Below are 17,384 nucleotides of genomic sequence, written 5' to 3' on the forward strand. Positions count from 1 at the left end.
ATTGTTTTGAATTTTAACCAAGTTAATAAAAGAGAGCCCTACTTAACGAACTGAGAGCTGCTAAAAGTGACGAAGCATAAACAAACCTACATTTTATCGTATATGAAAATTTGTGTATTTTATTTATTTGTTAAAAAAGTTTTTTGTTTTTATATTGCTTTAGCCAGAGTACATTTACAAATAAAAATCAACAAATATTGTTAAGAAGAATGAAAGACGGCAACTGGTTGTGATGGTTTAACAGTTTGTTGCTGTTACTGAATAAAGCAAGACGTTTCTACGGATTACGGGCGTTTTTATTAATACAAGTGCTAGTTTTTGTTACTGTTGTTGTTGCACGCCGGTGAAAGCTGTTATGTGTAAATAGATGTTGTGTTTTTTTAATTTACTGGTTATCGTTGCCTTTGTCGGTCGGTTGGTCAACGTGAAATAAGAACTTTTAAAACGAATATCGATTTCATTTCGCTTAAACTTGATCTCATTTACTGTTTGTGAACATATCAACACCAACTTCTCTATTCTAATATCGCAGGGATAGAGATTAATGTTGTCAGCAAATGAATAATAAAAGCTGTAAGTGAATCTGTTCGTATATTTTTGCTTATGCTGCAAATACAAACCTAAAATTAAGTTTAAACAAGTCTGTGTAGTACGTTGCAAATTAATAACTTTGTTATTTACTTTGCCACTTGGATTCACATTGTACTTACATTTAACAAAACCACAATGTGAAGTGAAAACGATAATGGATAGAAACAAATATTGAAAAAACAAAAGCCATTGAATACGAAAGAAATCAACATAAAATAACAAAAAAGCGACTTCATTTCACTTTCATTTGAACGTTTTTTGTCTTTTCCAACCAAGTGCATTGTGAATAAAGAAACCCCCTCAAAAAAAAGAGTCAATGTAAATGTTGTATAATATTAAAAATTAAGCGAGTACGCGTTGCTTTATTTTATCATTGCCTTTCTATTGATCAGATACATTTAGCACGGGAATTTATGAAATACATGTATATATGTACATAAACTTACTTAGATACGTACAGGGTATATACATAGTACGAGTATATTTAATAGATCGAAGTAAACAAAATTTGTTTGGTTTCATCATTGTATTTTTACAATACGTTCGCACATAAATCTATTTATATGTATTGTTATACCTACCGAATTAAAGTAACGTTTTTATTTTAAAGTGAATCATCGAGTATTTTAAAGTGCAACATAAAACGAGAATAAACTTCTATAATCAACTAAAAAATATAATAATGAAATTTGATCCGTTTAGAAAAAAATATAAGTTGAAAATACTATGTATTTTCGAAAATTTTTTGAAGAATTATAAATTAGACAATCGACTGACAATATTCAATATTTTGTAAAATTAATTTGAATAAATGCCGTTCTTAATAGAGAAATTTCATATAAGGAATTTTTTACATTTTGATAAATTTTAATTAATTGGATCTAAATAATATATTTGAAGTTTGAAATAGAATTTTTACATTTTGATAAATTTTAATTAATTTGATCTAAATAATATATTTGAAGTTCAAAATAGTTTTTGAAACATTACAAAGCAGTTATTTAGGAAAGAATAAAAATATTTTTTGATTTAGTGCATTTGATTTAGTGATATGGAAAGTTTTGTAAACACACAATTTTAATTAGATCTGGTAACACTGCTGTCACTAGATGCTGCATGCCGCGTACATTGGCGTGCAGCATCTAATCTATATAACAAATTCTGAAAGTTCTTTAATCGAAAAATTTAGAAAACATGCTTCATCGCTTAAAGATGTGTGTACATTAGGGTTTTAACTTTTTGCATGTATCAAAATTATTATAGCAAGTCCTTGTAGAGCATGAACTTACACACATAGGGAATATTATTCTTTCGCTATAGTTAAAAAAGATCACCCACAAAAAAGTTTTGGAATATAACTTTTTTCAATGATATAAAAGATATATTCAATGTTTATTGAAAATAACACAATGATGTAGGGATTTTTATATACCAATTCAACTCTGTCTATAGAATACAAATATACTTTCCATTTTCCACTTTGCTCTTAGAAAGTAAGTTAACGAAATGTAGGGGAAACTAAAAATGTATTCGTACTCATATGCTGGTTAAAAATTTTAAAACTTCTTGTTAAAAGCATTTTCCCGCAATTCTCAATTCAAAAATATCATATTTGACTAAAAACTCAAACTGGAGAATATATATTAGTTATATATTTATATGAATGTACAATTTAGTCACAAGACATGTTACTTACTAATAAAGAAACAAAAGTAAACAAAAACCAATCCAAACTTGTTCCAAAAACTTGCAGTACGGGACTTTAAAATTTAATCATAATACGAACAGATTTTGAATGTATTAATATAAAATGTATGTATATACGTTTATACATACGTTCATGTATTTCAACCAGTTTATTTTTGGTCGATTTCTTTATTGTTATTTTATTTTCCTGAAATCTTAATAGCACCCCTTCTTTCACAAGTTACCCTTCAGTTTTGATAATGGCAATATATCTATGTTTTTTCACGATAGTTAATGGTAAGTCAATCGGCATTTCAAGTGTATGTATATGTTCTATTGGTATTCCGATGCATGTACATATATATTTAAGTTATAAACATATGTAGATGCATCGGAAGAAGTTCGTGAGAGAAAAAAGGAGAAATAATTTGTGATGACAACCGCATTTCGCATAACATTGGTGATTGTGAAATCAAATTGCAAAATAGCTGTGCTATAGATCACAATCGCAAGAAGTTTTGCAATTTTAATTCACGAGTTTGAAAGTTAATAAAATTAAATCAACTATGTTTTCTTAATTTAATAATTTCATTTAGAAATAGAAATTTCAAAAAATCCGCCTTGAATTTTACTCATAATTTTTTCGATTGTTTTCTTATGTGTTGACTATTTTTAAGGAAGGCAATAGTAACGACAACTGCAGGGTAATTTTAAATACGATATAATCTCAGTTGTTTGGTTTCTTCTCATTTCGCGCTAAAATTATTTATCGGAAATATATTGTGACTCACTCACATCTGTTTAACAAGTTGTAACTTATATATTTAATTAGTATAACTTTCATACACGCAGTATATTAAAATGCATATGTATATATAATAATTTAAAGGAAATAAATTTTATTAATGAAATGAAATCAATATAAGAATCAGTTGATTGGTGAAACCCACACAAGTTGGTTTTTATATTTGTGTTTTGTTGTTATTTGGATATACGAAGCTTTCTTTTGGAAAACACTTTAAGACCTAATCTAATTTTTAAAGATCAAATTTTTGAAATAACATAAAGTAACATTCCATAAAAGTACAAAAAGATTTCAATAAAAATTTATTGCACACCAAATATTATTAGTTTCGTATATCGCCAATAAACATATTTTATGTATGTTCGTATGTATGTATGTATGTATGTATGTATGTATGTATGTATGTATGTATGTATGTATGTATGTATATGTCAAAAAAGATTAAACTGAAACACACAAAGCTTACAACAAAACAAATATTGTTTATGAATATTTATTAAATAAATACTTTTCGTAAAAGATATCAAAATAAATTCAATTTAATACTATTTCGTGTACTTTTTTAATTGTATATGTATAACTTCTATACATTTGTGGTTTGGAAGTGTTCATGAATTCAAGGAACGCACCCAGACAAAATGTTAATGACAAATTTAAATCAAAGTTTAGACTTAAATAATTTAATTTCCTTGTTTTTTCTTATTGCCAAAAACAAAAAAACAAATAAGCTCACAAATAAAAAATGTACGATTTAAGAAATAAAACAAATCGTGTTTATTATATATTTCAGTAACAAATTCAAAGTATATCAAACTGAATGGATATACAATTACTAATGCAGCCATTTTAAAACTGTAAACGAATAACTAATAAAACCAAAACAAATTAAAAACATAAAACTATTAATATATTATATGAAAATTTATAAATGTGTTTAACATATTTCAAATCGATAAACTTCAATAATAAGTTCATTATTAAGTTCGCAGTAGTCTTGCAGAAAAATAATATACTAAAGTCGCGATAAGTATAAATGTTGCCAAACTTCATACAAATCGGATATAAGTCGCTAATAATTATTTAGAGGATTTCGTTCTTCATCATCCAAAAGGCGATAAAGAATTACAAACCATTATTGTGCATATTTAATTTTTTAAACAAATATAAAAATCGATGTTTTATATTAAAGATAAAGTACTCTGCTTTCCAACTTGTTTTTTCTGAAGATTTTATTTTTTGTTTTAGTCCCACGGTCGGTACTGAACAGGAGAATGTAGCTAAAGAAAACAAAAAACTTAAGTAAGAAACTTGTTTTTGCCGTAAACCTAAAATGAATTAAATTTAATTACAAGAAAATTCTTTTTTAACTTTAACCGTAATACATACACGTTTTCGTGTATTTGCAACCAAAAGTTGTTTGCTTATTACTTTTTTAATTAATACGATATTTTTTTGTTTCTTAAAAAAGATTGTGAAATGTTGTACTTGCAGCTTTGTATGAATGTGTATATAAATAATATTTTTTGTTTCATGATTGCGTATTTGTTTGTGAGTATTTTATAAAATTTTCTTTTTAAATTCATACTCATTAATAAGCAAAAAGAAAAAATTACACCAATAACAAATCTAAATGGTGAATGACCGGCCATAAAAATATAATGTAATAATTGGCAAATGAAATACTTTTAATTAAGCTCGTGTAATTAATGTATTACTTAGAAATATATCGCACATACAAGTAGATATTCACTTAAATTTATTGTAAATATTATTATATATACCTATATAAAAGTGCAAAAATTACAGACATTACCTAAATTAATTGAAAGCATAGTAAATATACATAAAATTTAGAAACAAAAAATATATATCTTTAGTATTGTTAAAATAAAATTATTATTGCTTCTTCGGAAGTCTCTAGAGTCTAGATATATGGTTAGTATTTTTGATACCTTTTATAAATATTGATCTTAGGTACGTTCACACCTATCAAACATTTGACGAAAAAGACGTAACCACTTTTTTGTAAATTAATTCTTTATTCTAATTTTTGCAATTTCAAGTAATAGTCCAGGAAATTAAGGGTTTTGAATTTAAGATGGCTAAATTAAAATTTGCAAAAAGCTTCTACTTAGCATAATTAGTAAGATTACAAAAATGTATTTTTAGCGCATATCCTGCTTATTAGGCGTTTTGATGTTATTATAATTTCTATAGAGAATTTAATTTCCGCCTAACATTAGTTGTTTTCGAGATATAATGCACTATTTTTTCATTGTAATACCATTTTCAAATCTTAATATTTTAACTCCAATACAAATAATGTCGCATTTTTTCTTTCTAATAAAAGCTAAAAACACATACTAATTTCTGTTACATCCTCATAATAGTATCACCCCCTCTGGCTCATAGTGCAAAATAAGTCTATCCGAAATTTTCTATGGGGTCACAGGTCATAATTATGAATATAATTTGAAGAAAATTAGTCGACATAATCTACAATGTCAGGAAAATATTTCCACTGAATTTCATTGAAATTAGACTAAGACTTCTTTCATTGAAATTAGACTAAGACTTCTTTCCAATTTTAATGTGCTTTTGCTCTTTTAAAAATTCAAAAATTGTTACAAAATATTTAAAGATAAAGTCTGATTTAATAAACTTTGGTGAAATTGTGACCACAATTCTTTTCTCATTCTGATCATAAATGTGACCTATGATACATCCTGAAATTGCGGATAGACAGACTTTGCACTATGAGTCATAGAGCGAATTTGAGATAAAATGTGTAACAGTGACAAATTTGTTAATAAAACAATCTATGTTAAGATTAGAAAATATAAGTGGAATGGAAAAATAATGCACTATAGCACGAAAACAAATAATGATATTAAAAAAAATCTTCAACTAAAATTTAGGGAATTTAATTCTCTATAGAAATTATAATAACATTAAAAGATATTTCCGGTGTGTATTAACACCTTACTAATTATGCAAAGTGGAAGCTATGTGCAAATTTTAATTTTGTTATCTGAATTTTCCCAGATTGCTAATTTGTTTGCCTATTTTTCCTGGGGTATAATATCGATACAAATAAAAGAAACGTTCTTAACTGACATCATCAAAGCTATATGATTTTTGTACAAATAAATTTTTTGGGGTCACTTCATTTTTACTTTAAAATACGTAACTAAAGCACAAATACAGCCCATCAGTCGAATAAATTTTTAAGCTTACAGTTCAGTTTACAGTTAGTTTAATCTATCGAATTGTTTTCAAAAGTTTTCACATATGTAACTTCATTTATCTTCGTAATTATTGAAGAAAATTAAAATAACAATTTTGATTTTTTTAAAGAAAATAATGTAACTAATTTACCTTATGTTAAAATCCGATGCGATGGATAAATTCTGGGAAATTTCGGTTTCACCTCAAATCATATTATTTAATTTTTAACACTGCAAAATGAAATAAGACACATCTCTTTTATAGGCAGGTCTAATGTATAATGTATACGTTATGCTTATAACCACACATGGATGTTTTTATGAACGCATATACATACATTTATACATATGTATGTATGTATGTATGTATGTATGTATGTATGTATGTATGTATGTATGTATGTATGTATGTATGTATGTATGTATGTATGTAAACATATGTAATATATGTATAACACTTATATGTTACAAATTTCCCAGTTTTCCAATTGAAAACTTTCACTTTAATAATGAAAGAAAATATGTTAAACTACATTTAACATATGTAAACAGGTACCAGGAATTAAGTTATACACAAACTATCTACATATGCACTTTTAAATGAATCTCTGCTAACGGTTTCCAAATATTTATCTGTATTTTTAAATAAAGAAAAAAATCTACGTTGTGTTTTTGATGATTTGTATACTAAATAAATGAATGTATGACCCGAGAATAGACGAAATAAACTGGAAGTAAAATACATAAAGTATTGTTCGAAACTGAAGCAAATTTTCTAGTATGTACATACATACATGCATGTCGAATAACCAATCACCCTAATACATACTACGTACATACAGTTAATCACAAAAATAAGTATACAGAAATATTGACGATTGGTTTTATTTAAAAAAACATATTATTTTTTCAAAAAAAAAAAAAAAACAAAAAAAACAAGAAAGTAACACATTTATTTATTAAAAACAATTATGATAATTATTATTCACTACTTTTTTTCTTCATATTTTGGTTCTTTGAGTTCTTATTTAAGCTAAAGTTAAAAAGGTGCAAAATTTACGTCACAAAAGTAAGTATACAGATCATTTCAGTATATATTTGGTTTAATGGTATTAACAAAATTTATGAAAATTTTACTTGTATTAATATAATTACTTTTTAATAAAATATTTTTTACACAATAACTTGGAAAAAATCTACTTTTAGTTCCGAAATCTTGAAATTTGGGCCGATTGGCTCCTAAATTAATTAGTAGAACAGTTTTTTCTCATTTCTAAGATTTTTTCCACTTTACACTCCGGATTGTGGATCTGGTGGTCATTGAACCCTCCAAATGATGCATTGGAAATATAAATACTCCGATTTCCAAAGCATACAATAATGCTACCAATCATATCTTGATATACTCGATACAATAACCATGTTTTATGGATCGGACATTTTATTTGTTCTACCAACAAATTAAGATGTATCCGTTTTCAAAATTGTTCAATTTGTATTCATACCACCTATTGAGCCTGATTTAATATAAAAATCTTACTATTTTGGACAATAATCAATTTCAGTACCGATATGTAGTGTAAATTATGGACATGGTCACCATTCGACGATTATTGGTAGTAAGTATTTAGGAGTGTGTAATGGATGATTGGAACCAAAAAACTTGTTTTAATTAATGGATACTAGTGCAAATATTATTAATATCGCATTTTAAGATATAAATTTTGGGAAATCGCCGTTAAATATCGAATATGAACGCTATACTATGTTAAAAACGGCAATGTTCCGCAATGGATTGTTATTATTGTAAAGAAACAATTAATTTAAAAGTTAAAATATCATCTTCCAATGCATCATAATGAACAAACGAGGGATATTATTGAATACCCGGATCCAAAACTCCGGGGGTTTAATGTTCTTAAATAGGAAAAAATGCTCCTATAAATAATATTCAGATCAATTACCAAAAATTTCAATTTTTCGAAACAAAAAGTGAATTTTTTTCCATGTTATAGTGTACAGAATATTTTATTATAAAATAATTACATACATTCAAACATGTAAAATTTTCATGAATTTTGTTAATATCATTAAGCCAAATACATATTGAAATTATCTGTATACTTACTTTTGTGGCGTAAATTTTGTACCTATTTAACTACACCTTAAATGAGAACTCAAGTAACCAACATAACTAGGAAAAAAGTAGTGAATAATAATTATCATAATTGTTTTTAATAAATAAATATGTTACTTTTTTATTTTTGAAAAAATAATATCCTTTTTTAAATAAAACCAATTGTCAGTATTTCTGTATACTTATTTTTGAGATTAACTGTATACTTTGATGTAAGTGGTCTTCCCGATTATCATCCAAAGTGTTGAACACTGTTATTGAACTCTACTATTGTTATTATAATTTTTTTAAATTAATTAAAAATGTTAGTCAAGCTTAAAAAACAAAATCGTCTTGATTTTCGATCGCTACTGTACATACATACTTTCATTTTTTAATCATTATGAATTTTAAATGTACATTCAAACAATCCAACACTCATACATTATAACAATTATCAAAGAAGACGAAAGAAGACTTTAAACTTTTAAAAATTAAAATTTTATCGATTTTTTTTGCCTATTACCTCAAATAAGACACCGGTTTGTTTGAATATTAATAATTATAATTGTTACTTTTTAATTTTTTTATTCATTATATTTGTTATTATTAAATAATAAGTTGTAACCAAATATACATACATATGTACATATGTACCTAACTGTCATTTGAATTATTATATGTTAAATGGGTGTGATTTAAGAGCATAAATACTATTTTGTGAAAAAAATACTTTTTAAGTTTTAAAGTGAAAGAGTTTATTTTGATGTATAATTATTGACAAAATAAAAAAATATTTCGACGGTGAAAGGTTGACACAATGTAACTAATATGTTTAAATGATTATAGGAAAATCAATGGAATCAGTTTTTTGACAAAATCTATCATTGTTTAAGTATGCCTTAATTAATTAAGGCAGGAAGAATTCATATAACATTGTCTCGATTCGAAAATAAAAAAAACATATATTTTTATTTAAGTTTAAATTGTTTGAATCAATATAATTTTTCAATCGGAAAGTAATTAATTTGAGATACATTTTTTGGTATATCCGATAATAAGAAAAGTATGGCAAATTATTACAGCCATTTAGAACAGTTTTTAGCAGAATAATTTTTAACCATACGACCTTCACATTATTACTTTTTGTCGGCTTGGAATTGCTTTTTAGATTGTCAATACACGTACGTAGTTATTTATACATAAACACCTTTAAAGAAAAAATAATTAATATTTTGCAATATATTTATTGCATACATATGTACATAAATATATCGTCACTTAAAATGCAAAAAGGCGTAACAACCAAAAAAAGTAAAATCGACTTTTGTATTGAATTGTCCACTGCATCGAAATACATATTTTCCCAAATTTTTAGAACTCTATTGTCAAAAATTCCGATTTTATTCACATTGAATTCAAAAGGGCGTAACAACAAATTAGTAATTTCCTCAAGTCAGAAAGTTCTGAAAAGCAACATATGAGACAGTGTCTGGCGAAACAGTCATATTCAAAAATTACATTCATATAGCAACAATTGTTTTTATTTTATTTAGTTTTTTGTCTCTCTTGTAAAATTTTTAAAAGTATTGTTGCCCATTTGCATTTCAGGTGACGATATATAATAATGACAACATAAAACAACATTGTTTTATGGAATTGAAGTCCAAACGTTTAGAATTATAAACAGTTTTGTTGTTTAATGAAATTGTTTATTTCTAAAACAAGTAAGTTTGCTAAATTCGGCTTTTCGATTCTTATAAACATTTTTTATTTATTCCTTTTAAATTTTTTAAACAAATTAAAAAATGTGCGAGCAAGAAATATACCACTCTTTCCCGGATTCCTACAAGTTTTGAAGTATTTTAGGACATTTTTTGGTTTAATGTTACATGAAATAGTGAATTTATTGGTATATAGAACTGACTTTACTTTTTTCAAATCCAAAAATTTTTGAAACATGTCTGATAACAAAGTAGAAATTTGAACTAGTCAAAACTCTCACCACTTTAACCACAACAAATCTGTTATTATTTTTTAAAATAATTTTGTCTCACTTTTTAAATAAAATTTTGTTTAATTTTTTTAAACTGGAATTTTTTTTCTAATTATTGATATTTCATTTTTGTTGTTGTTGAATTTTACAGTCTGTACAAGTTGTCGTTTTTGCATTTAAATACGGTTAAAATTTATTACGAAAATTTTATGGGAAGTTGCTCAGAATTTAGAACTGTTTGTTTCAGGAAATTCGGAAAATGTGCTAATCTGATGTAAAATTCTGGAGAAATTCTGAAAAAAACTGATTGAAGACGGGCAAATGTCAGATGCTATGTCTATCATTATTTCGACAAAAGTCTGATTAAAAATAAGAAAATTTTTAAGTTCGTACATATCGTTATCTCAAGTCTTTATTTGTAAATTATACCTGAGAAGCAAAAAAACTTTATGATAGTTTTCTTCTTAGTTGTCTCATTTTTTAATATTTTAAAAATAATGCTGTTCAATACATATGACAGTTTTTTAGGACGTTTTCTTTTTCAAATTTTTTTTTGCTGGACTAAGCACATTTTTGTATAACTTTTTTATTTCGTACAGATTCTATTTTGAAGATAATTTGATATAATTTGACACATGTTTTGCTGTATCTTTTGAACGAAGTGTGTAAAATTAAGAAATAATTTGACACATGTTTTGCTGTATCTTTTGAACGAAGTGTGTAAAATTAAGAAAGTGTGGGTCGATTTCCTTTATCCCCCATACAAGGCTTCTTGATGGGGGATAAAGGATAAAATTTTGAAAAGATTTTAAACGAAAATAAAAATGTTGAGTAGCTAGTAATCATGATCAAATTTGGAGCGAGTTATTTTTCTGTATTCTATAGTAAAGAATGTCAGACATCGGATTTCATTTGATCCTAGTCCCCTAATAAGATCCACTGCAGAAAAGTATTTTTACATATCAATAAAGCTTTGAAATTCGATATTAACCAAAGTATAACAAATAGTCCGACTCTCATATACTCTCTCCCATCTACGAGTATCGTGTGAGTTCGACTCTTGTGTGGGAAATGTAAACTTGTCAAAACACTCAAATGTTTAAATTACTTTTTTGGCCACTTTTAAGGATTGTACGCGAAATTACGGTTGTGCACAAAAAATCTGTAATATTTTAAAATAATTTTATCTCACTTTTCACACAAAATTTTAGTTAGGTACTGCTGTCAAAGAATCGGACTACTTGTTATACTTGGTAGTCCGATACACATGTACAAGTTCTGGGTGAATTTAATACACTTGTATGAGTATTTTTATTGTTGTATGTAAAACAAAATATCAAAAATATGAAATTATATTACATTACAATTACATTGCGAGTAAGTTGCAATAAGTAGGTAGTAGGACAATACCATTGCATTGACGCAAGTGTTATAAACTTTAAGCTACAATCGAAATGCCGTTCCCATTAGTATGGGCATTTGGGCTGCACTGAAATTGACAATAATCGTTTATATTAAGCGTTAATTCATGCATTTACACAATTCCTTTGGCCCAATAGTCCCTGCTGCAGCAATAAACATTGTAAAAATTTGTGTTTTTGCCAAAAAATTATTAAAAATATTTTCAAAAGAAAAACCAAATTTTCGATTACTTTTTATTTTTTAATATTATTTTCAAATGTCAATATTGGTCCAACCCAGCAAACACAACGAATTTATTTCAAATTTAGAATAATTAGATTTACCTTAAAGTATACCGATCGACTCAAAATCACGTTATGTGTGATTTTGAGTCGACTCTGTCCGACTGGCTGTCTATATGATATTTTGATGAAATTTTGAACCATACGTGTTTTTCGGCCTATTATGATCTAAGAATTGTAACAGATATGAAATATTTAAATCTTGGATTTTCTGTTAGAAAAAATGAGTAAAATATAAAAGGGAGAGTTTTTAAGATTCGGCTCAGCTAAATTAAGCGCTCTCACTTGTTTCATTTTTCGAAATTAAATCTAAAAAAAAACACTTGATCTAACACTGTGAACTACACATTCTAAATGTTTTGTTAAAATTTGGAAAAATTATAAAAATCTCAAAAAGTTTTTATCCTTTGACTCAGCTCACAAAATATTTTCAGAAGTGGTATTTTAAAATTAAAAGCGGAAACAACAGCTTTTCTTTCATTTTATAAAATCCCAATGTATTTATATGAATACAGCTTTAAGTTGATGTACATATGTATCTATGATTGAACAATGATGGGAATCTTCACACTGTTATTATACGAATACAAAACGCATATACTATAAATATAAAATAAGCAAAATTATAACTTATGGAAATTTATCAAATTAATTTTTTTACCACAAGAGAAACAATGGACTAGATAAAGGTCAAACACCCATTTTTCTTATATAATTAACACATTGTATTTGCATGTGTGTGGGTTCCAACCGTATTCACTCGGTGGCTAATCAACTTCACAACTAAATTAAAACAATGCACATTTACATACTCATATTTGAATGTATTCAAGATCAAGAGAAAATGTTTTCTTTACAGATGCAAAAGTAATAAAGAACAACAGTGATCAAAAATGAACGAATTCTTCAACACAAAATTTGCAATTAATAAAGCACAGAGTATAAATAAAAGTTTTTTGATATTGCTCATATTTGCCATTGCTCTGAATGTACAGTACTGTGATGGTCATGGTCGACTAATCGAACCACCAAGTCGTGCATCAGCATGGCGTTATGGTTTCAACACACCACCTGACTACAATGACCACGAATTGTACTGTGGAGGTTTTACGCGTCAGTGGAAACGTAATGAAGGTAAATGCGGCGTGTGTGGAGATGCATGGGATATGCCAGAACCAAGACCTCACGAACACGGTGGCCAGTGGGGTCAAGGCGTTATTGTGCGTCGCTATGCCCCTGGGTCTGAAATGACCATACGTGTAGAGTTAACGGCAAGTCACATGGGGTAAGTTAAATAAACTAATAATTTTATTATGATTCATAAATGAGAATATATTGTTTTTATTTCCATTTATTTTAGATATTTTGAGTTCCGTCTATGCCCGGAGCCTAAAGCAAATCAGGAATGTCTAGATCGTAATCTGTTAACAGTTCTAGGAGGATCTCCATCACAGCCATCGCCAAGTGATTTAGAAACAAGGTTCTATCCACGCAATGGAAGTAGAATTTATGAAATAAAAGCCGTGTTACCAGGTTTGTGAAATCATAAAAACTGTGCATAAAAAAATCGGAAAAACCCGATTCCAGAAAATAGTATTCATCTCAACCATACTATCGCTAACCATAAGTTGATTTTTCCCCTTCATACAAAATATATGAAAAATCCTTGTCGAAAGCGTTTTGTGGCTCCGATTGTAATTAATCTAAAATACGTAAAAGCGGAATTTAATACTATAATTTTTTATACCCTACATCACTTTAGTGGGGAGGGTTTATTGGGTTTGTGCTGATGTTTGTAACATAATCGAAAGAATGAGTCGATTAAGCTATGTCCGTTCGTCCGTCCGTCCGTCTGGCTGTCCATGTAAACTTTGTGCGCAAGATACAGGTCACAATTTTCAAGCTAATTGGATGAAATTTGCACAAACGTGTTATTTGGCCCAAGGATGAAGCCTATTTAAAATGGACCGATTTTAGTCCATTTTTTCAGCTAGAATTCACGAAAAGGGCTTCTGAGCTCATAATTATGTTAAATATACAGGTATATCGATAAAATGCGTCACAACTAAGTTTTATAGAAGTCTTGATGAACCTGCCAAATTTCATTTGACCTGCCATTTGACCCTAGCTCCCATACAAAGTCCCCTTCAGAAAATTACTTGAATGTCCAAAAATAAATAATAAACACAAATACCGCAATGAAATTCAGCACAATAAAATATTATGTAAATATAAATATATTCACAAAATTTTATCGGGCTTAGTCGATATTTGCCCCTAACCCCATATAAAGCCTCTTTCAGAAAATTAGTTTTTCATCCATAAATTGCTTATATGTATCGAAATAATGTAATATTGAAGATAAAAGCTTTATTATGAAACATTTAATATTAATAACTGGTGTACGGTATCATATGGTCGGCCACGACCGACGATTCTTTCTTACTTGTTTATGATTTTTTCTGTGTGCGTTTAAATAAAAATTACCAAACATAGTTACCAAATAACACATATTGTCTCCAGGACTAGATGACAGATGAAAGAGACTACAAATGGTGTCATTACCTCCCATACCAGAATTTTTTCGCAATACACACAGAAAAAAAATATGCACAATTTTTTTCTTAACAATCGTTTGCTTAAATTTAATTTCGATTTTTATAAATGTTTTTGTTTGGGTTTATAATGAGTTTGTTTGATTTTCACACAGAAGAAAAATATTTTCTAACAAACACTTAATTTCTAGTAAAATTTTTTACTGATTCAATAAATGTTTTTGTTTGAGTTTTATTTTTTTATCAGCATATGGAACACAACAATAAAACAAGTTTTTGAATGTACTAAAATGAATTGATATAATTCTCATTTGGTTTATAACATTTAATGTACAAGTGTTTTAGTTTTCACTGTACAAAATAGTAGTTTCTAAAATGTGAAACAAAATTGTTGTAAGCACATAAGTACTTTTTTACAATTTTTAATTTTATAGAATTAGTAAAATTTTTGTTAAAAATTTAATATATATTTTTAACAAACTTTTCATAGATTCAATAAGAAATTTTGTGTATTATTATTGTCAAAATAATTATTGTTTTAGTAAAAAAATTGTCTGGAAATGTTGCGAATATTTATTAATGTTCTTCGTAAATAGTATATTATTTTAATAAGAAAAATTCTGAAAATTTCTCAATAAAGAATTTACGAATTTGAGTACTTGATTTTCGAATTTCGTGATAGATCCTATTTTAGTAAAAAAATACTTGGCTTTATGAATTTTTTGTTTGATTTTGAATTTAATTTTTTTTCTGTGCATGTCACCCATTAGTGGTCGATTGGCTGTGAAACGCATTATAAAGAAAGTTCATTCTCATCTGAACTTTCTATATCCTCCGCTACTTCCTATATCCTTCCTCCCACAAACAATTTTCATAGTTCTAACATAATGTACTGCATGGATTAAGGTCATCCCCTGAGCGATAGTCCTAGAAAAAAATCAAAACCTTTTTTTGATAAAATAGTTTAACGACCAAGAATTTCTAAAACATTATATTTCTTTGACAATTATTTATTAATTGATTTCATGTTGCAACTAACAATTGATACCAATTATAGTAAAATGTATATTAATATTATCTATTTATTTTGTCTCTCAAATGTAGAAATAACTTGTGATCAATGCGTTTTACAATGGCGTTATATAGCAGGAAATAACTGGGGTATGTGTCCAGATGGTAATGGTGCTGTTGGCTGTGGACCTCAGGAAGAATTTAGATCGTGTGCTGATATTGCATTAGGAGAGGGTATTCCAAAGCGTCCCGTCAGACCACCAATTCGACCAACCTTGCGTCCCAAAATCACTACCAGCAGCACGGAACGCAGTCAACCAGAGGAGTCCACGGAACCATTCAATTATGTCCCATTGCTTGTCATATTTATATTGTTGTTCCTTGGATTGATTCTTTTGGCAATATGGTATTTATATCGCAAAAACAATCCGCTTATCGCACGATGCAAAGAATATCTGGATAAACGTCTATGTAAAAAGAAGCCTTTGCCAGGCACGGTAACGGTTAGTTCACAGAAAAGATCGACATTGTCAGCGTTTAGTTCAGTTCCTGCATTGGGAAATAATTCTCTCAAAGCTGCTAATGATAATAAATCAAATAGAGATGAAGTACCAGTTCCACCGCCACGTTTAAAACGCAATTCTCGCGTTAAAGAGATGTCACCCGATGAATCAAGCGTCGCTTAAGCTTTAAAATAAAATGGATCTTTTCATTTCTTAATAATATGAAAATGTTTCCCGTTTTCCAAATTGTTAGTTCACTTACTCGTATTTATGTACATATATAAATAAGTTGTGCTCACAACCGATCGCCTGAATACTCCAAAAAGAAATTATAAAAGATGGAATCGATCAGTTATGTCCGCACATTTTCATTAAATTTTATTATTTATTTATAATTTTTGGATGATGGAAAAACTGACAAATGCGCCCGACTGCCCTTAACTTGTGTTCCATATAAACTTAAAATAGTATACATACACATAAAAGTTTATAAATTAGTTTAAGTTTATTAAAATCATTATGTATTATAATTAATTAATGAGAAATACATGTCAAATCCTTTATCAAAGGATGAGATTGACAAATTTTTATATAATTTTGTGATAAGTACATACATACATATATCTATATATGGATAATCATATTCTTTAATATATTTTAACAACAATCATAAACATTTAATTGTAGATTTGTTTAATTTGTATAATCGATTGTGTAGTATGTCAAGTGAGCCGATTTTGACGAAATTTGCACTAAGGTTAGTATTATTGAATAGTAAGTCAGAAACAAATTTTCAGCTCTATCGGTCTATTTCTATCGGCAGGACTTAGAGGGGGTCAGATTGGACATTTTGGTCATACAGGGTTTTTTTCTAATGAGTATAATTTTTTACCATTGGTCCTAGCAAAATTGTCGAAAGGAGTTCAAATAGCCATTTCTTCGTTCTTTACAAATTTTTTAAACCTTTTTTATGGGCCTTCTTTGGCTTACACTCTTATAAATTTTTGTTTAAATTTACACTATTTGTTGTAGGTAACCAGACTCCTAATATAATTAGTGTAAAAATACATGTCGAAAAATATTTAAAAATTTTAAACATATTGTATGTAAAAATACTGGATACAAATTTTGTTTTTTTACTAAAGCTACGTTCAGACCTGTAAAATATTTGGTCCAAATATTTGTTATAAA

General features: G+C 27.6%; 1 protein-coding gene across 1 annotated transcript; it reads left to right on the forward strand.

Moving 5' to 3' along the window:
• The first annotated feature begins 239 nt into the window (after window positions 1-239).
• On the forward strand, window positions 240-16,874 carry LOC111687083. The gene is made up of 4 exons (XM_023449494.2): window positions 240-573; window positions 12,984-13,409; window positions 13,485-13,657; window positions 15,784-16,874. The coding sequence occupies exons 2-4, from the start codon at window positions 13,018-13,020 to the stop codon at window positions 16,374-16,376; spliced, it is 1,158 nt and encodes a 385-aa protein (XP_023305262.2). The 5' UTR covers window positions 240-573; window positions 12,984-13,017; the 3' UTR covers window positions 16,377-16,874.
• Window positions 16,875-17,384: the final 510 nt, after the last annotated feature.

Source organism: Lucilia cuprina, chromosome 4, assembly GCF_022045245.1.
Source record: "Lucilia cuprina isolate Lc7/37 chromosome 4, ASM2204524v1, whole genome shotgun sequence".
Taxonomy (NCBI): domain Eukaryota; kingdom Metazoa; phylum Arthropoda; class Insecta; order Diptera; family Calliphoridae; genus Lucilia; species Lucilia cuprina.